The sequence below is a fragment of the Podarcis cretensis genome (genome assembly GCF_951804945.1).
Source record: "Podarcis cretensis genome assembly, chromosome: 8".
NCBI classification, from domain to species: Eukaryota; Metazoa; Chordata; class Lepidosauria; order Squamata; family Lacertidae; genus Podarcis; species Podarcis cretensis.
The window spans coordinates 32,779,566-32,801,205 of NC_137177.1; the positions used below are offsets into that span (position 1 = coordinate 32,779,566).

At 43.0% G+C, this 21,640-nt stretch overlaps 1 protein-coding gene across 5 annotated transcripts in view; it reads left to right on the forward strand.

Moving 5' to 3' along the window:
• Positions 1-21,640, forward strand: part of CSMD2 (CUB and Sushi multiple domains 2) — a 519,932-nt gene that overhangs the window by 258,823 nt on the left and 239,469 nt on the right. For 3 of the 5 annotated variants that reach the window (XM_079985202.1, XM_079985205.1, XM_079985206.1), the window contains exons 6-7: positions 11,279-11,391; positions 14,109-14,186. In XM_079985202.1, coding sequence (XP_079841328.1) covers positions 11,279-11,391; positions 14,109-14,186 — 191 coding nt within the window. Of the gene's footprint in view, positions 1-11,278; positions 11,392-13,402; positions 13,534-14,108; positions 14,187-21,640 lie in introns of those variants that run through there. The other 2 variants (XM_079985207.1, XM_079985209.1) reach the window with 2 other exon arrangements.

Here is a 21,640-nt window from a genome sequence, read left to right on the forward strand (position 1 = left end):
TGCCCATGAGGATGTTGGGGGCAGGGCAGGCATCCCTATCCCTTCCCACACTGTGAGTGTTCATGAACACTCTTGAACTAAGTGTAAACTAGCTTTGTTCCACTTTTGTTGTTTAAAGAGGCAGCTGGTGTTTGCAGATGCTTGCCACATTGAGAAATCCGAGGGAGTTCAAATTGCATCTTTTCTTCTTTTCTTCTTTGAGAGCCAGTGTGGTGTAGTGGTTAAGAGCGGTAGTCTCGTAATCTGGGGAACCGGGTTCGAGTCTCCGCTCCTCTACATGCAACTGCTGGGTGACCTTGGGCCAGCCACACTTCTCTGAAGTCTCTCAGCCCCACTCACCTCACAGAGTGTTTGTTGTGGGGGAGGAAGGGAAAGGAGAATGTTAGCCGCTTTGAGACTCCTTAAAGGGAGTGAAAGGCGGGATATCAAATCCAAACTCTTCTTCTTCTTCTTCTTCTTCTTCTTCTTCTTCTTTAAATTAAAAAAGCATGAATTAAGAATATCACTGTAAATCTTTTGCAATGGGAAAAAAAAATTGATTGGTTTCTTTCTCTGTTTTTTGCTTTGTTTTGTTTTTGGCCAGCCAGTGTAATGCGAGAGTGGATGGTAATTAAAGCTGACAGCCCCGGCTGATTCTCCTTGTTCTGTGCAAGCCTTTGCATCTTTTATGGGAACTAACTCCCCCAAAGTGGTGGAGATAATGATAAACACTATCTCAGGTCACCTCTAGTAAGAAAGGGCCTTTGTTCCAAAAGATGCCTTTTAAGAACAAGGTGCTGCTGACTTAGAAGACTTTTGATTTGCAGGTGCTGGGGGAATTGCTCTGCTGGGTGCTTGCTTGTTCAGTAAAGATACAGGGGTCATCCTCTTGAATTGGTTTCCTCGCAGACAAATAAAGCCCTGAAGTACCGACCACATCTCCTTTCAGTCAACTAGAAGTTCTACCTTCATGAGTTAGGTGGCTTCATGTCTCATCAATAAATTACCTATTTCTACCTTCAGTTCCATCATGCAGCTATTGTTCCATCCCCTCCAAGTGACGCAAGACTCCAGGGGTGCCGGCATGTACCCAGGGTTTGTTTTCTTGAGGATGAAGATTGACAGAAACTGTGGTGTCTTTTGGATACATGGTTTTATTTGCACATATATGCAACCTGAGCATAGGTTGGAGGGACTCTCAGCATTAACACCCCAACAGATCTTGCTTCCCCATTAGGGGTCTAGTGAACTCAAAACCGCAGGTCTTGGGTCTAGCTCAGAGCAGACATGTCTCTGTGTCTCCCCAGTTTGCAGCAGCAGCCTAGTTCACCCACCCACACCTCTTGGCCTGTTGTTCTCCAGCTTAGGATGATGTACTATCAAACCAGGTGAGGTGGGCTAATGCTCACCCATTTGTTTCTATGGCAACAGAGCTCACTTTTTAAGATGCAGGTGATGGGCACTTAACTGAGACCATAACCTTGACAGTGGTCTCTTCTAAGCTGCCTTAAGACAGACTCATGGGCCTGGAAGGGATTCATGGATATCATTCAAACTGACCCCCCATAAACCTGTAGTGCTATAAATGCTCTGAATGTCCAAATCTGCAGAACAGGCTTGAAAATGCCTAGGATTGGTGAGAAGGAGGGAATTACACTTTAAATATTGTCATGAATGGTGACTTCTAATAGGAAATTCAGATTAACACAGCCTTCCCTAGTCTGGTGTCCTCCAGATGTTTTGGAAAACAACTGCCATCAGCCTCGGCCAGCACATGCTGCAAAAACTCCTGCAGCAAAAACCATAAAAAAGACTTATGGCACCTTAACTACTAACAAATTCATTATGGGAAAAAATCTTGTGGACTCAGCCCCACTTTGTCAGATGCATGAATGCAAAAGATTAGTTGGCAGATTATAATGTACAGTATAATGGAGAAAATTGTAAGGTGGGAGTTGAATGGCAGTGAGATGCCAGAATTACAGTCAGTGATAATTAGATTTCAAACGTATGCTAAATGGGCACACCTTTAATTTTTCATAGTAGAAGATTGGTTTTGAATGCTTAACTACTACACAACATACCCTCTCTTGCACTGAATTTCTGCAACTTATTGATGAAACTGGTTATGAGATGTTTTGATTATATTACACAGTGATAGCTCATGTACACTTGCAAGATTTGTTAAATGGCCAAGGTGTAATATGGAGCACAATTAAGATACCATTGTTAAGGGGCAAAGCATAAGGAGCAAATGCCCCAGCATATACACTGAAACGTTTATTGGGGGGGGGTGTCATTGCCTGTGCAAATGGCTTGAATGGTTTCTGGACTGCAACCTGAAACCATAATCCCTGAAGCAGTGACAGGCCCCCCCTCATGCCCTTCAACCACTGGAACTCTGGCTTCATCAATTCCTGTTTGGAGACAAGATGGATCTATTTGGAGAAGTGCTCTTGCTCTTTACTCCTGTGGCTTTTAATCTTGAAGAACAACTTGACCTAATTACTTGTTTTCCTTGCAGAAGTCCAGCCCTGGCGGGAATTTTCTCATCCTGCTGGTAAAATAAAATGGGAGGTTGGGTGGGGGCTTTGCCCGTGTGCTTTATTAAAGAGAATCGCCTAAAATAACGTGCTTTTAAATTAAGGGCCATCTCTTCACCTCTTCAGATAATTAGACTGGAAGTTCGGAGGGAAAGGTTAAGGGGTAAAAAAAAGTGAATACAGTAATAAATAATGATGTAGAGTTTGTGAAACACTGTCTCTTCTGCTTACTGAAAGATCGGCACCCTCTCTTTCCCTCTCTTTTCTGTAGATGAATTGCTTAATGGTGTGGTTTTCATATTTAATAAGCTTTGCAGCCATCAGGTGTGATAGCCATTGCAGGCGTTCCTCGCCAAGACAAGTTTGTTCTTAGAAACATGAAATGTGTTCCCCTTTCCCCAGTTTTGTTCATTACGATTGTTGTAGAACTATTTCAGATGTATGCTGTACTGTGCATACATCTCAAATCTAATGTATAACTGATAAAATAAAAACTCCCCCAGAGAAAGAAACATGAAATGTGAAGACAGTAAAATATTGAGTCTAATGTAATATCTATTTTTCTTTTTTCTTTTAAGAAAAAAGGGGGAAGTCTGCACTATTATTGTTTTTGTTATTTTACCCCTGTCACCTGCCTCTCAGCTGTGACCCACTTCTTCTCCCTTCCCTTTTTTATCCTCAGGAGAACTCTGTGAGGTAACTTAGGTTGAAAGACCGGCCCAAGGCCACCCAATGTGCCTTATGGCAAAGGAGGATTTGAACCCAGGTCTCTTTCCAACATTAGATCCAAGCTTAGATTGCTACATCACACTGACTCTTGAAGTGCATGTTTGTTCATGCCCCTCTATCCACTACCTAGAAATGTGTGTTATCTCTGAAGACCCACTTAAACATAAGGACCAGGAACTTGAAGCTGACATGAAAAGATCTTCTGTTGCTCCCTTTTGTTTCAGTTGGTCTTATGCAAAGGTATTGTGAATTGCTTCATTCATCCTTGGAACGACACCATATTGTAAAATCACTGTTCTGCTTGACTGAGTGCTGGCAATAATCTACCATTCCATGCCTTGAGGAGTGGTGTGAACCTGGAGCAGAGGAAGCAACTGGAAGGCAGGCAGCTTGGGAATGAAAAGTGAAGGCCTCATGGCTTCTTGCAGCAAGGAGTTGCTCAGAGTGAGGGAGCTCACCAGAACTTCAGAGCTTTATATTAGGCTGTTATGAACCTGGAGGTGGATCCTTTGTCTTCAGGGGACAGGGGTGAGGACTCTGAAGCAGAAGGGGAAAGGCAGTCAAGGTTAGCTCCAGGTGGGCTTTCACCAGATGAGCCTGTAGTGCCAGCACCCTTCTGGCTTGAGGCTGAGGTGTTGCTGTCCTCACACTCAGAGGGCTCTGCCACTGAACTCAACCCATAACTCTTCCCTGATCTACCAGATTAGAAGACTGATGGAGCGAGTGATGGCACCTTCCATGGGCAGCCAGACTAGTGATTGGGATGCAGATGCTGCTGCTGCTGCATCATAGCTCAATTCTCTTATAGCACAGCTGGAACCCTGTCTGGACTTGCATCCAGACTGAGCCTGGCCTTACACCAAGCCTCGCCTGAGCTCAGCACTCTGCTCACAACAGATTGGCTCCCTTGGGTCACCTGATCCCCAGGACCAGGACAATTGCTCCAGGATGACTCGCTTGAGATCTCCAAGCAGTGTTCCTAGTGGGGAATTGGTTGGGAATTATTGCTGGGCTTCTCATTGGAATCCCATTATGCACACAACACTTTGTTTTTTGTTTTCTTGTTTCTGATGGCTTTATTGTTGGAAGCAATTTAGTACATGAAAGCAAACAAACTCACATCTACAAAAGTGAGTCTAAAGAGACTGGGACCTCAGTCCATGGTCAACAGAAGTATCTTGGAGTCTCTTTAAATTGTTGGAGCATCATGAATTGGCCACTCAATTAGAGCTGCACTGAGAATTACTCTCTTTTTTTCATCCATCTGATGGATGGGGATAAAAGAAAACCCTCCTGAGGGATGGTGAAGGGGTGTTTGTGTGTATTTCTCTATTGTGTAGGAAAAGGTTAGAGCTTTTGTTGCTTAAACTTATGAAGCAGCCAAGTGCTTTCCAGTCCCCACCCCTCCCCATCCTATTTAAGATAAAAGCCCCATATTGCTCATAACAGCAGAAAGCTAAATTCACAGCTTCCTGCTTGCATCACTTCTTAGAACACCTTTGGGCCATGTAACATCATATATCCTTGTGTTACTTGAAGGCATCCTGGGAAATGTTACTGACAGGAAGCAGTGCAAGGCTGAAGAATTGCCTCCTGAACATTTAGGAGCCTACCCCCAATGTTTGCATGGAGAGAATATTTTTGAGACCCTGGGGCTGAGGATTTTGGGCCAGCATTACACTGAACATATCTGGATAGATAGGAAATGGAGATATGGTTGAAGTTTCCTCCTCTCTCCCAGGTTATTCCTCCTCCCGTGGAACATCACACCCTTGTTTTGGGAGTGGGGCTAAGATGCATTGGCCTTATTTGGAAACAAGAACCATCTAAGTACATCTTCAACTTCCTAAAGATTGCAATATACTAATTGGATATCCTCATGGGTTTGGATGACTAGCTGCCTATTAAGATTAAAGTAAAAAATCAATAATCATTACTCACTAGTGGAAGTTCAACAGCCATTCTAAATTAAGGCCTCTCTAGGGGTGCAGGGTTAGAGGGAAAGAAATAAGCTGTTTAGATCATCCTTCCCCAACCTGGTACTTGCCAGCTATTGTGGGCAACAAACCCTGAGTTCAGGAGTTGTGGTCCAAAACATCTGGAAGGTACCAGGTTAGGGCAAGTAAGCACATAGCTTAAGGCAAAACACAAGGGCCAAGTGCATTTAAGCCACTAAGCCACTGAGTTATAAGTTTGCTGAGGAAGCAATTTGGCCAATGAACAACAAACAAGCCTAGAAATTGCCTGGAATTTTGATGAAATATTTTTTGTCAGCGTGTGTGGAGATTTTAGCATGAACCACAAAGATTTGAGACTAATATTTAAACCCATGCCAGGTGATTACAGAGGTAAAGCATACCATATATATAATTGTAGCAGTTAAAGGTAAAGGTAAGGTAAAGAACCTCTGGATGGCTAAGTCCGGTCAAAGGCGACTTTGAGGTGTGGCACTCATCTCACTTCAGGCCCAGAGAGCCAGGGTTTGTCCACAGACAGCTTTCCAGGTCATGTGGCCAGCATGACTAAACTGCTTCTGTGGGTAATGATCATAGTAAATAATTCTATAAAGTCTGTATATATCATAGGAGCCAACTCCTAGGAGCTGTGGGGGCTTTGGGCCCCATAATAAAATATGGCATTGCCATTAAATGGCATTTGAATAGTATGTGTGCACCATGTCATGTGTTAGATTACTTGGGCCCCCGCAATATTTCATTCAAGTTGGCATCCCTGGTATATATTAATACTTCATCTTGGAAGGTAGACCCAGATCTTTTCAGTCTGCCCGGAGCTTGGCAGGGTTATGTGGGGTGATAGGATGTCATCATATTGGGTGTCAAGCATCCTTGTTATCTTTGATTGACAGTGATTGGGAGATGCACAGACTGATGACATGTCGCCATTTATAGTATTAATAGGGCACATTAGCAGAGCATTTAACCCATCATAGGATGGTTATATGGCTTTATAAATAACATTAATGAACTGCATAAGACCCAGATAATGTATGCCCCTATGAGACAATGCTACCTAAAAATATGCGACTCTTACTTCCCTTTGCAAGATCTATTTTATTTTGACATCTGAAAAAGTGTACTAAACCTTCTGTTCATATTCCAATTGCAGTATGTGCTCCACACATCCATTTTTATTTGTTACTTTAAGCTTGTTTTGTCAGTATATTGTTATTTCTGAAAGCTCAACAAACCCATCTTTTAAAAAATATACAGGTCACATTGTGAGGAAGCGAGGGCAAAGGGCCATGGAGTGGTGGTTCCTCCTCCATGTGTTTTACAGTGCCCAGTTCCTTCCTGAGAGTGGGAGCACTTGCCTCCTGTTGCACTGGAAACTTGTATTATGTTAAGCAGCAAGAGAGACTTTTCTCCCCTAAAGTACGCCCTTGAGCTAAGCAGCTACTTGAGTTCTGTGTGTCTTTACCTATAATTAAATAGCCCATTATGTTAGGCATTAAAGCTTCATCACCATTCTTTTTAGCCCTATGGAGATCACAGTCTTCTGTTGTAAAAATTAACAGTTATCAATCAATGGACTCATTTAAGATATGTATCTCATAGTGATCTTCTTGCTCATCGTATTCAAGTCCTGTCCTCCATTGCCTCTTTCTCCATGCAGCAATTGATTCTTTCTTAGCTGTGGCTGAGATGGCCTTTAGGGCTCTATGCTGCACCCAGCCTCTCTAAACTGGAATCTGTAGAATCACAACTGGGTTGAACATGAATGAAAGGATGGTTGTTCAATCAGCTGCTGAGCAAACTATTCAGGAAGGAGAAGCTTCTGGTAGGACTTCAGCTGCCTTGGGAGGCCTGCATAAGGATGTGTGAATTCCCAAGAAATTTCCCTTCTCTCATCTAACTACTCTAACTTCCCTTGAAATTCCTCAGGGCTTCCCCACCAAGTGGACACAACCCTATGGGGAATAAACCAGAACATAAATTTCAGATAGGTGTGGGTGCATGCACCAAAACGTGTGTGTGTGTGCGCGCGCGCGCACACACACACACACACACACACACACTAAAGAGGCATTAAAGCAGATTGAGCAACTAGATCAAGACATGAGAAGTTATGCAATTTCTAGTCACACAACAAAGTTTTCAGGCATCAATTCCCGACATGCATAGTTTTCAGCGCAGATCAATAGCAGACAGCCACTGCCACAAACATTCCTTTGCATCGCGTATTAATTTATCCCCCTGGGTCTTTGCATTGGGTTCTGAGATCAGCACAGATGCATCATCTGCCAGAGATTGCCTTCTAAGCAATTAGTCTAATTAAAAGGCAAAGTGTTTCTTTTACTAGTTTTATATCACCCCTACCCAAGCCAGAAGCCCCACCCACACAGAATAGTTCTAGATTTATTTTGGGTCGGGGAACGTAATGATTTAAAGGCTCTTTGTGTCATTCTTAAGGGAGGATTAGTGAAGTCTTGCATTGTGACAGAAAGGTGGCATTACCCTGTTTGAACATATGAAGCTGCCTTCAGCAGAATCAGACCATTAGTCCATCTCAACCAATACCTGCCTAGCTCAGATAATCTACACCATGGTAGATTGTATTTTCATGAATGAGCTGTACTTTGGGTTCCTCTTTCCATTCTCCATGCGTGAGGAAAGGAGAGTAAAATCACCCATTTGCACTTCACACTAAACTAATTTTAATTTACATATGCAGGTGGGGAATTGCAGTTTATGAGTTTTAAATGTGGAGAAAGAGCAGACCGTGGGTACCAAAATAGACCCAGGCAAAAGGTTGCAGTGTGTTCCTGCCAGGGGTAGAGGAAAGGGGGTGCACTGGGGGCGGTCTGACCCAAGTGTCACTACCGAGGGGGGTGAAAAAATGCTGGGCGGCAGTCACTGCTGGGCCTGCAGCATGCCTGAGCCACATGTCTTTCCTGGGAGTGACATAGTGGCTTGGGCACCTGCAGGCTCCGCGCTGCCCCAAACAGTCCGCCTGCCAACTGTAGGGTGGCTGAGTGGGAGGAGGCAGGCAAAGCATCCTGCCCTGGCTGGCCCCACCCTGTGGTGGCTGGCCCCGCCCCCACAGGCATCTGGCTCCACCCCCAGGCGCAGGGCACACATGCCGCCCCAGGCACCTGATCGGCTTGCTCTGCATACTGGGGAATGTCTGCAACATGTAGGGAATTACTGAGGACCTCCCCACCCCACCCCAATGGCTGTTCATGTGGCATGCAAAGTGGCAGGAGAGTGCAGGTGCCATTTCTCAGTACTCTACTTACGTTATTTCGTTAGCCCAGAGGTGGGGAATCTTTTTCAGCCCAGGGGTTCATTCCCCTCTAGGTATCCTTCTTCATGCCATTGCTGGGCAGGGTCAGAGCAAGGAATGCACATTTTGCCTTTGAACAATAGGCTCGTCTATATGCACACCTACCATTGTATCCTCCATCCAGTCAATTAAGATGCATTGTCAGAATCCAAGGAAACATTCCAGCTTGGCAAAAACACTCAAGGAGGATGCAGAGCAAGACCGTTGGGAGGCAGGGCATGGAGAAAGGGTGTGTGTTGTGGGAGAGTCCTAAGCACCAGTTAGAGTAGCCTAGAGGACTGCATTTGTCCCCTGGGCCTGAGGTTCTTCACATCTGGCATTAGCTCTATCCACACATTAGCTCAGCCTTTCTCAAGCTTGGGTCTGCAGATGTTGCAGAACAACAACTCCCATCATCCATAGGCAGCAGGGCAGCAGTCAAGGGTGATGGGAGTGGTAGTCCAACAACATATGGGAACCCAAGGTTAAGAAGCCTGCATTAGCCACATGAAGGGTGGGAGTATAAGGGATCCCCACTCAAAAGTTCAACCTACACAGCTGGTATCACCCATCTGACCATACATTCAGCAAAGGTATGGAGGGTGAGTTAGCTGGACTGGGGTAGACTCATCCACTCAGTTAGGAAACCTGAATTATTAGAGCTCCGGGTCACCTATGCAAGGTTCTGAACCTCTAAACACATGGGTATGGTGAGGTGGGTGGGGTAGGGGCAGTGCCAGGATGCATGGTACACCTTCCCATCCATATGTTACTTCTTCATGCAGAGGGTTAACTGCTGAATTGGTCTATTATCTCAGACGCATCCTCAGTAGATTATTCTGGTGATTGTACTTGGTTGCATATTGATTTGGTGATTTGTTCTTGCAATGAGAGCCGAAAACCACAGTCTCTTCAAGGGCAGAATATGTGGGGTTTCTTGTCATTGCCTTCTTTTTTACGCTGTTCTTGAAACACAGAATTGGTCTTAGAATGCCAATAGCATATAACTAATGTGACACTGTCTCTAATAAAATGTCTGAAATGGACTTTGGTTAAAAGTAATTGGATTCTGTAATAGCTCTTATCACATTAATGTTGTTTGCACTGTTCTGGTTAAGGCCATTAATTTTGCTCTCATATACCCCAATTTTCAAGGGTGCTTGTGACTATTAGGTAAACATTTGTTTCCGACAGAATCCTTGATGGCTTGGCCAAGAGTTCCCTCATTATTATTAATTCCCTATCCCCCTCCAAGAAAAAATATTCATTGCAATTCTTTTTTTCTCTCCTTTTGTTAAAAAGTGAATATATAGTATTGAATAAGTGAGTAGAGAGTTGTGTGGTTTCATGTTTAATTGGATCATCAATAGGATGCTTAATGCTGTATGGAAATACCAGTGCCATTTTAGTGCTCCCAAAAGTGAGCCATGGATAATGTCTCTGTGTGTTTTTTCATGGCCTATCTCAATATGTTTTTGTTTCTTTTTCTTGTTGACCTCAGCCACATTCACACCATATAGTTTGAGCACCACAATGCCACCTTGAGAAGAGATTGCTTCCCACAAAGAATTTTGGGGTCCATGATTTAATGGTGAATGCCTTTGCACAGGGAACTCTGGGAATTGCAGCTCTGTGAGGGGAATAGGGGGTCTCCTAACAACTCTCAGCACCCTTAACGAACTACAACTCCCAGAGTTCTTTGATATGAATATATGGTGTGAATGTGGACTTAGTCAAGAGGAAGCATAATTGCTCAAAGTATCTGCCTCTAAGAGCAGTGATACCATTGAGCAATATTTTCCTGCATTCAGAACTGGATTCAGGCTCTGCCTCTGCTAAACATATAAACAACTTTATTTATTTATTTTAAAAAATGTATGGATTCCTGACCAGTAGATGGAATCATTCCCTGCATGTTGATATCATGATGATTTCAAATTTACAATGCAACCTTCCTCCCCAAAGGAGTCAAGGACAGCTCCTGATAATAAAATGTCATAGAAACAATTTAATACTTCACAACAACATGATACATATATTAGTTAAAACCAGGTATGTATAAATGATGAGGTGTGAGGAGGAAAGTCGGTGGGGTATTTTTCCTTTTACTGATTTATATATGTTTTGGAAAGTGCTTTGTCTGTCTGTTCTCTCTGCATTTGGACCCCTCTTGAGAAGGTTCCCAAGATGGAGGAGCTGTCTTTCATCCATGTTTCGATGCCACTGGATGCCATTTTGAATCAGGATGGCAGACAAAATCATTCCAAACAGCACTGATCAGAATAGCTCTGAAGGTGTTGTCAACCAATTAGGTGTGACAGTTCCTGAGATTGAATCTGTGTGAAAGGATACATCCTCATGCTATATTGAATCAAGATGGCAGAACTTTTAGGAATTCTTGAGCAATGCTGAATCATTCTACTACCGTAGTATATTTTGTCCCTCTCCCTTAAAATTCTCTGAAATGGATTGGGAAGCTGTGGAAGGGTAGCATTTTCCTTGTTACAGAGATTCAGCTCCTGGTGATACTCTATGATGTATTCATTTCAACTTCATTGCCTTCATTGGGGTGGCAAGGAAATAGCCACACAAATCCACTGACTATGGGTGTGGGTGGTATTTGAAAGACACTGTTACAACAGGAACTTCCTCTACATCTTCAAAGAATACTTTTAAAATATATATAGTAATAATCCACAGAATTTTGACCTTTGCTGTCTTTGTTTTGTCTTCCTTTTTTGCAGGTTTACGGGAACAAACCTTCCTGCCCCTGTAATCAGCAGCAAAAACTGGCTTCGCATGCACTTTATGTCAGATGGCAACCACAGGCAGAAGGGCTTCAGTGCTCAGTACCAAGGTATTGGCAGTCTCCTGATTTATTCTGCCCAGTCCCCTGCTCCTCCTGAATGACCAATGAACAGTGGGGATCCCTAAAACCAACTTGAGAATTGGAGTATGCATTGTTTGCTGCAGCTTTCAGTTTCTCTTGTTCATTTTTCCATCCTATTTAAATAGACTTTTAATCAAAATGCAGATATCTAAACATAGTGTTGTTGGTTTTTTTTTTAGTTTTTGCTGATTTTTTGAGCTGAGAATTTTGTCAGAATATTCAGGAAACGTGCAAGCTGGCAGGTAGCCAAATCTAATCCATAAATTAGTCTGGGAGGGGAGGATTAAGTCAGCTCTTATTGATATTCACCAATATTGGAATCCCTCAAACACCTAGTGGGCCTTTGCTTGCTCATAACCACCTCAGTGGGCTGCATTCCAGAGCAGATCCTGCAGCATTCCTTGGGTTTATCCATTTCTGTCCCCACCCTGCTGATCAACTCCTTGCAATTATTTTGAAACAGGAGACAAAATTATAGCTTAACACAGAGCTACAAATATTGTATTGAAATATTCTTTTCCACACTGCCATGGCTAGCAATGGGAACTGCTGTCCACAAATAGGGCAAGGCTGGTGACTCTTGCACAGCCTGCAGACCTCAAATTTGTCTGGCATTTGCCAGGAAGGAAAGTCATGCCAATGTGACCATAGCTCAGTGATGGAGCTGCCTCTTCGCATGCAGATGGTCCAAAGTTCAACTCCTGGCATCTCCAGTTAAAAGTATCAGCTGGCAGATGATGTAAATCCTTTGCCAGAGACACTGAAGGGTGGCTGTGAGTCAAAACAGACAATACTGGGCTTGATTGACAAATAGCATGAAACAGCTTCCTGTGTTCTTCACATCAGAACTTTTTGGGGAAGGTGGATTGTGTCTACAACTCAGCAGTGTAGATTTTCTGGCCCACAGGACTACTTTGGCCTTCCAGGGTCTTAATTTTATTCAGGAAACCATTTCCCCCAAATCATACCCATCTTGCTCTATACCTGCAATTGTGTTAAATATGCAGCCTCCTACTGAAATTGGAGTTTGCAGGTACTGCGGATTTCAAATTACTCAGGCAAAGGAAAGCACTTCACCTGTGATGAAGTCAGGTGATTGGCAGGTGGGTGCCCCTGTTCACTAGTCAAAATGGCATGCAGGTTTTGTGGGAGGTCAGAATCCAGAGCACCAGCAGGATCTGGTCTCAAACCTCTGCCATGGTGTGTGTGAGATGCATGGTGCTTTCAGAATAAGGCGTCATATGTGTTAATTCAGACTGGGTTCTCCTCCCCTCCCACCACTGTGTTCTGCGGTTAAGAAACTCAGGTTGTGATCTTTATGAATCATCTTTCAGATTTAATACCTGAAGCCATTTAGTCATAATTTTAAATTGCCCTGATGCTGATTTTTTTTTTAAAAAAAAAGGAAGAGAAAAGGGAAATCAAAGTCATGATTGCTGCTTTGCTTATTAAAAATACACCTGCCTGAATCATACTTTTTTTTTCTTTTTTGCAAAAATAGTCAAGTAAAGATTAATGTTATAATTTCCTCTCTGATTAAGGAAAATGTCAGGGGCTTCTAATCCAGTAAGCTTGGTTAAAAAACCCAAAAAAAACCTTAGACATAATAGTCTGAGTGTTTGCATGTTGAGTGCTTTAAAAGATAAATTTCCAAGAAGCCATTGCTCATATGGAAGAGACATTAGGGGGTTCCAAACCAATTTCTTGTGTTACTTTTTAGAGACAGGTTTATGTTTAGACAGATGACAGAAGATGCCTGCAAAGGACAGAGAGAGCTAAATTAAACCTTACTATTTCCCTTACCCTTTCCTTTATATTTGTAAGGCTATAGCTGTGGGTGGAAGGTGTATCTTAACCTTTTCCCATCCCTCTATTTATCTACTCAAAACACCACATCCATCTGCTTTCCTCCCAGCAAGAGAAAGTGGATGGAATTCTCAGTTCCCAGAGTTCCTGGTCTTCTAACTGCTTTGAGTACCCTTAACAAACTACAGTTCTCACAATTCTTTGGGGGAAAGATGCTGGCAAGGCATGCACTAAATATGTACAGTCCAATGAAGATTCTATTGCCTGCTGTTTCGAGGGGATCTTTGAGAGGGTGAGAGACAGGTGAGGTTCAGGAACTGAGTGGCAAAGAAGGAAATAGGGGGTAATTTTACTGATGTGGGTCATTCATCCTGCTGAGAGCCAGTGTGGTGTAGTGGTTAAGAGCGGTAGTCTCGTAATCTGGGGAACCGGGTTCGTGTCTCCACTCCTCCACATGCAGCTGCTGGGTGACCTTGGGCTAGTCCACTTCTTCAAAATCTCTCAGCCCCCTCACCTCAAAGAGTGTTTGTTGTGGGGGAAGAAGGGAAAGGAGAATGTTAGCTGCTTTGAGACTCCTTCGGGTAGTGATAAAGTGGGCTATCAAATCCAGTCCAAACTCTTCAAGTCCAAACTCTATAAGCTTTAAAAGATAAAGTCCATTTTATCAGGTGCATATGGTGTAATCCTCAGGGGTGAGGAACCGAAGAAGGCTGTAAACATTGTGGGTGAAATTCCTTTGGGAGATTGAATTGTTCTTCCACTAATTTGCATGTTTGATTTGCATCCATTGCAAATGGACTGAGCTGTATAAAGTCTGTTTCTTGGCAGGTTACAGTCCATCTTTTGCTGATCTCTCTTCCATTTTGTTACCTCTCTAGTCAAAAAACAAATGGAGATGAAGTCCCGGGGAGTGAAATTGATGCCGAGTAAGGACACAAACCAGAAGACATCTGTGTGTAAGTTTCACCCACCGTTGCACGTTCAGTGAGAACTAGCGCCTTAAGCATTCCATGACTCTACAGCAATCTCCAGAACGTTGCCACTCTTTCTCCCAAGTTTTAATGCTTGTTACCCCCACCTCCTACCCTGCATTATCGCTTCACCTCCTTCTTCTGGTGCTCTGTTTGCAAGCACCTACTAACTGTCAAGATGCGGCCTGGATGGGTGGGAAGTGGAAAGCCATGTGTGTGCAATCTATAGTGTTAGCAAGCCTGTGGAGGGCTTTGGGAGACTCGGATATCTCTGCTTTTTGTCACATACTCTATAGAGTCATCACGATGCAAACACATTTTTTGACAACCAGATGTATTTGTCTAGCATGAATGTAAGAGGACTTGGATCAGCGGTGAGGAAGCAAGCAACAAAAAAAGCTGCAGTAACTCCACTGATAATCTGAAATGAGATCTTTCCTCTCTCCCATTCCTGATCATTGATTTTCACTGTGCCTAACTTAAAGAAAAAGACAAAAGGAGAAAATAGTAATATTCACCACACTTATTCCGGATGTGCCTTTTAGTTTTTCACTAACTTTGCCTTTCTTTAAACAAACAACTTGCTAGAAACAGACCTAGAATAGATAGTTTGTTTTGTCCTGGGATTGTTCCTTTACTGAAGTTAGCAGACTCCTTTGGGTATTTTGTGTGTGTGCACGAGATCTTTTGTTTGTACATGTGATCCCTTATACACACAAAAAGCATTAGATGCACTCCTTTGATAGGTGTGTGATTTTGAAGTGGAACAATCCTTGGGTGTGGATTCCCTCCATAGAATTTCATTGGAATGGAAACTGAGCTGGGATTTTGCAGTTGGATGTCAAAGGTAGATTTAGGGTGTGATCAGTTTGCCTGCATTGGGCATTGAGCCAAGAGGGCACCACAGGGGGCGCTGCAACAGTGATGAACAATGGAAGACGAGTGAGCCTGGAGGCAGCCAAATTTTGGCATTACACAGAGCATCACTGAAATTTTAAAGCACAAAGTCTACCCCTGCTGGATGTGGATAGAAACAGCGCAAGAGTGGGCATCTGGTGGTGTGAATGGCTGTGCAGGAAAGGTTTGTGTCATTCCTAGACAGCGCAGAAGTGCCTCTAGCCTTACCTTTAACGTAGGATCAGAACTAAAAAATCACTTGGTTCCTTGGGTCAATATACTAAACACTGACATCTTTCAAAGCGGTATGGGGAAAGGTTACTTGTGCTATTTGTGTGGTTCCGTAGCATTATGGGATGCAGACTGCTTTAAAGTAATTCCATTTGGGCATTTGTATCAGAGAGAAAGACAGCAGGAAAAAACCAGAGTGGTTTTGAATTGCTCTTTCAAATGGCATTCTACTCTTCTCATTTCTGGCATCCAAGCTGCGATTGCACAAACTGGCTGTAGTTTGGCTAGTGGATGAAAAACAGGATGTAGAGTTAAAGGAACATTCTCAAGGTGAAGGGGTAATAATACCTGATTCAGATGGTGACATAAAATTTGATTTTGATCTAGTCCAACTTATTTGGCTGGGAATATTGCTATTAACTACTCATCCCCACCTGTGCTCTGTTATGTGTTATCTATTTCACATGGTTGTCTGTGTGGATAGTGGGACTCTTAAGAGACTGATGAGCAAGGAGAGACAGCAGCTGAGAGATAAGCTACAGTTGTGACAGATTGTGTGTGTTTAACATGGCAGAGTAAGTCACAGTGCCCGTTTCTTCAACACAAATTCATCTGAAGCAGCACAGTAGTTTATATTGGGGCGCATTCGGTTTCCCTCTGCTTTGGCAATACAAAGCAAAAATAAATAATAATTTGTGTTCTTAATCGTGTTGTAAGACACTGGTTGGGCATCCTGCAACCAAGTGACTCTTAAATCAGATATTTAGTTCAGTGACGCACCATGTTCTCAACATGGCATTGGTCTTTCTAAAAATGTAGGAAGTTTAAGAATAAATATATAATATGCTTGATCTTCTCAGCCCAGATTGTATCAGGAGCCAAAATGTCAAACTATTTCTTCCCAAATAGATGTGAAGGTGATTGTCCATTACTTCAATATAGTTTTTGCAATGGCTGCTAATGCGAGGTGCAATCAGATCTTGGTTTTCTGGGTCCTCTCCTCACTAGCAGCAATGATTCCTGCAGACATATTTCTAGTGACAAGAGAGTTCGTTTCACATGTCCACATAGGCAGTTCCTGCATCTGTCTCCTTAGAAGGACCACATCTTGTCTACAAGCAGCTGTCTATCCTGACTCCCAGCTTAAGAAGAACAAAAACTCAGAGAATGATTCTTTCCAAAGGCTTTAATATTGAGATTGGTGTGATACCTATGCAAATCTCTGGTTTGTGGTGCAGCAGGCAATACACATAGTTAATCCAAGGCACACAGGTAATCTAAGCACTCAAAGGTTAGACTGTTGATCTGACACTGGCACACCCCTTGCTGTATTTTATAGAGGAATGGTGTGGGCTCAACATAATGCAGTGAGTGGTTCTGCTCCTTAGCAAGCAATCTAGCAAGAACCAGCCTATAGCCATAATGAGCTGAAGACTAAGATTGTCTAGCACCTGGATGTGCCAAGGGCCTCTCCAAGATTTTGTTGAGTAAGATGGGGTCCACTTCCATGTACACTTCCATGTGCAGAAGCTGAATGAAGTGGCAATTGAATGGTCTAATTTAGTGTATGTGTGGCATACACAACTCTGTCCATTACACTACTAGCTGCTCCCCATTCCCCAGCATCTGCAGCCCAAGGTGGCTGCCTGACTCTGCCTAATAATAGGACCAGCTTTGAATGGATGTGTACAGAGAGTAGTTTGCATGTAAAGCAAAGAATGGATTTGTTTAAATAGAACTGTGAAATGGCATTTTTAAAATTAAGACATGAATTTTAAGTATACGGGAGGCGAAAAGGCCTCCTAGTGACAGACAACCAGGCTTTGATCTTATGCTTCTCAAAAAGTGCCTTGCCACATGGTGAGCCATTTTTTTGCAATTTAAGAGAGTCGCTGGTGATTTGTATGTCTGCTGTTTAAGGGGAGGGTGGTTAGCAATCCTTCTGAGCTTGTCTGTCCAACCATACTAAGAACCTGTGGGGCACCAAGCTAAGTTTCAGTTCATACATAACAACAAATTGCTTGTTGTTGCCAAAGGCATGAACCTCAGGCTCACATATACCCCCTTCCTCCTTCCTTCACATACAGGTGGAGAAAATGTAAAGCATTTCATCAAAGTTCATTAGAAAAAGGCATTTGCGATCTGAAAATAGAAGACTGTGTTCTATACAAAGCACAGCAAGTTAACAAACCAGAAAAGAAAACACTTTGATCCTGCTTTAGTACTTTACTTGGTTAATTGAGTTTGTACAAACCACAGTTTCCTTGTTTGGATGCAACAGAAACTTCAGGTTGTTACAAACTGTGATGAGCAGCATTAAATCTTCTGCACATGTATGTAAGGTGAGGAGGAGGAGCACACAAACCTAAAATACATTGTGTTGTCATGACATGAAACAATGATTTATTGGTACATCTGAATCAGTCTAAACCAGGGATGGGAAACGAGTTGCCCTCTGGATATTGTTAGACTACAATGTACAGTTATAGGTAATATGCAGCAAACTCCAGGACTTGAGCAAGCTTCCAAGGAAAGCAGATTGCAACCAACAGATTTTAGTGTTCACAACTGAGCTATTCTATACTCATGCAGGGCCTGATGACTGCCAGAATTTCAAGGGCCATTTCAGGAAATTTAAAAGACCAGTTTTCTTGCTGTTGAATGGCCTTGGGTTATCGGCCTTTGCCAGGGTGAATCTCTAGAAGAGAGAACAGAGGTGGGTGGAGCAATTCAAATTTTGGAAAGACTTTCTCAGTCTGGTGGATTTCATGTCTATCGATCCTCCCAGTCAGATGGTCATGGCTCTGTGTTAAGATGAACAATTCATGCAGTGTGTGTGTGTGTGTGTCAAGTTGGTAGTGCTCTTTGGACCCTGACAGTTGTGTTCCTACACTCTTGTTTGGTTGTGTACACACTCCTGAGAAGGGTTAAGACCAATAGTCCTATCTTCTGACCTCCACACAGGCAGCCATCCCCCCAGCACCCAGTTGTGTATGTGAAACTTTAGGATAGTTTATCATGGAATCAGTTGAGGTCCTTAACATGAATGTCCTCTGTTTGTTCACAGCCATGTCCTTTTGTGTTTTCTAAGTGTTTTATTGTACATCTGCCAGACAATACAAAACAAAACAACAGAGTCTTTGAGGAATAACAGGCCAAAGCTAAGCTTTTTTAATGGGAGGGCCCGTTTTCTTTTAACTAAAGATCCTGCTTCCCCAGACAATATGAAACTCATTTATCTTCTAGCTGATATTAAAAGACAACCCCTCATTGAATGGAAGCTTCCCCCACCCCCAAGGAAAAAACGGATCAATTATCCCTTTATTAATGCTGTGTACAGAGGGAGGGAGGATTGACGAGGGTTTGCCTGGCCTTTGAGTAGCTGAAGTAAATTATCACAGCAAACAATGAAACCATAATTGGATACATTTAACACAGAACTGTGAATTGGCAAATTGTATTTATTTATTTTGCAGAGGAGAGATTGGCTAGCTAGGATCTAGAAGGAGAAGACACCTCCAGCCACCCCCATCTGCATGCACTTTGGACTGTCCTTCAGGCTGATGCAGATGGTTGGTCCAAGAGGCGAGGAAAGGATACACGTCAGTGTCTAGGCAGAGTGGGGAACCCTTTTCCAGCCTGAAGCCTGCTTTCCCTTCTGGGTAACTTTCTGAGGGTCATCCACTCCAATCGCCTGCAGTGCAGGAATCTTTAACCCAACGTTTGTCTTGAACCCACAACCCTGAGAATCAGGGTCTCATGCTCTACCGACTGAGCTATCCCAGCTCATAGTCTGACTTAGAGTCACTTCTGAACCTAGGCTTCTGGCTTGTTTCCTCTCTATTTAATTTATTTATTATTACAGTCATATCTCATCCTTTCTCCAAGGAGCTCAACTATGGTGTACACAGTTATCTCCCCTCCATTTTATCCTCATAACGACCCTGTGAGGTAGTTAAGGCTGTGACTGGCCCAAGGTGACCCAGTGAACTTCATGGTCAGGTGGGGACTAGAACCCTAGTCTCCCAGGTCCTAGTCCGACACTCTTAACCACTAAACCACATTTGCTCCTAAACAAACCATGAGTGATAACCAAAGCTTGTTCTAGACTTATCACTCATGGTTTGTTTGAAGAAAACAAATCATGGACATAACATTAGGCCAGAGCATGACTTGTTTCCTGACAGCATGGCAGCAGCAGAAGGAGCAAAGCATCCACAATTTAGGAGCAAGGCACCAGCACACTCTGCATTTACATTATGCCATAGTTTATTTTAACTATGGTATAATGTGACATGCAAACAGAGCCACGGTGTCTTGACTGCCTTGATTTCCAACCATCCTTAAAACCACTTCTTGGTTCCGAGGAACCAATGTGTTCTGTGACCGTGACTAGCATACAGCATTGGAACTGGATCTGGGCCAAGTGATTAAAATGCTCAATAAGTTGAGCCAAGTCAGGATTAAAGAGTTCAATAAGTTGCTGCTAACTCAACAAGGGTCCAGAAGAGATGGAGAGAATTATTATTATTATTATTATTATTATTATTATTATTATTATTATTGCTGCTGCTGCTGCTATTATTGTTATTATTACTATTAATTACATTTCTATACCACCCTTCATCTGAGGATCACAGGGTGGTTTACAATATAAAAACAAAACTGCATAACATAGTAACTAACAAAAACACCCACCTCACCCCCACAAACTGTCAGCTTCTGCTCTTCATCGTCAACTGCATTGTTCTCAGCTGGATCTTCTCCCTTCTGCCAAGGAGTCATCTAGTGACTTCTGGCAGCCAAATCTGCATTCCTACAGTGACTCTGAGCTGCCACCTTTGCTTTTGAGGAGCAATCCTAGAGAGAACAAGGGATCAAGGCAGGTTGGAAGGGTTAATGGCGGTGAGTCTGGATCAAGTAAAATCCTGACACCTTCTCATGGTTATTATGATCTATATTCTTTTGTTCACAGTCTCAGGACTCTCTAAAGTGCCATACACACTGACAGTGATGCAATAGTAGTAGTAGTAGTAGTATTGGGTTGCATTGGTGTTCTCTTGTTTCCCTGACAATATGATGATTGCTTCACCATCACAAGACCTTGGGATCTTACCCAAGTGCCCACAAAGCCTCTAGATTGCTCCCTCCTGCACTGCCACATTGGTCATAAGGTGGTGAAGATGGTTACTTTTTCCTCCTTTATAAGGTACATGGAGTTGAAGGAGGAATTTGGAAGAGTGCTGCTCTTTCCCACTTTCTCTTTCAGCTCTATGTGCTTTTGAAGGCTCAGATAAATTCTACTGAATCTGGCTTTTTCCCAAATTCCCTGGAAAAGCTGAATGTGTATCTGCATGCATTCTCTCTTTTTTTTGGGGGGGGGGTGGCTGATACAGGGAGGGGAGAGAAAGCAGTGGCCAGAGAGGGTGGCGCTCACTCAAAAATCTAAATGTGCCCATGGGCCTAAGAAAGGTTGGTGACTGGAACCAAATGGGTGGACCAAGCATGTGATCAGTGGCTTCTAAATAATATAGCTGATGGTTATGGTGCTTCCACAGAAAAAAGTGTTGCATCCATATGTAGTAGCTGCAAGGAAATTGTCTCCCACTTGGATGATGAGCCCATCCTTGTATATGGATGCAGCATTCCGAATCTGCCTTTCATCTTCTGTAGCAATTGTTTTGGTTCATGTATACAGAAATGGTTTGTGGACTGGGCCTTCCATGCAATGTGCTTGAAAAGAAGGCCCAGAGAGGTGATACTGGGTTCATAAAATGTTGTGGTTCATAGGACGACCTGCAGGTTGGTTGTATGAATGGTTCATTCCTTAGGGAAATGTCTGTGTGGGCAATGCACAGAACTGAATAGCCCTCCTTCAAGAGTTTCAAGATGGAGTGATGGATCTGTGCCAAAAAGGCAGAAATTGGGGAGGATGGATGATAGGATTTGCTAAGGGAGGTGGTGGGGGTGAGCCTCCTATTACAGAAGTGAAGAAAGAGGCAACATAAACACTCTTTTAGAATATCAGCTATAAAGGGATGTTACCTAATTATTTATTTTTTAAAAAAAGATTGCATTGAGTTGTTGAGGTCTTTTTTCATATGTGTGCTCGTGGGGCTTGCGTCTTGTTTCTGAGAATACAAATGCACTCACAATACAAGGATGAATGCTGATAATACTGCTTCAATCTTTATCCCACCATAGCAACTGAGGGTTGCTCCACACACCATGATCATCATCATCATCATCATCATCATCATCATCATCATTACTAGTGTGCATTCAGAAAACATTGCACACCCCTCAGAGTG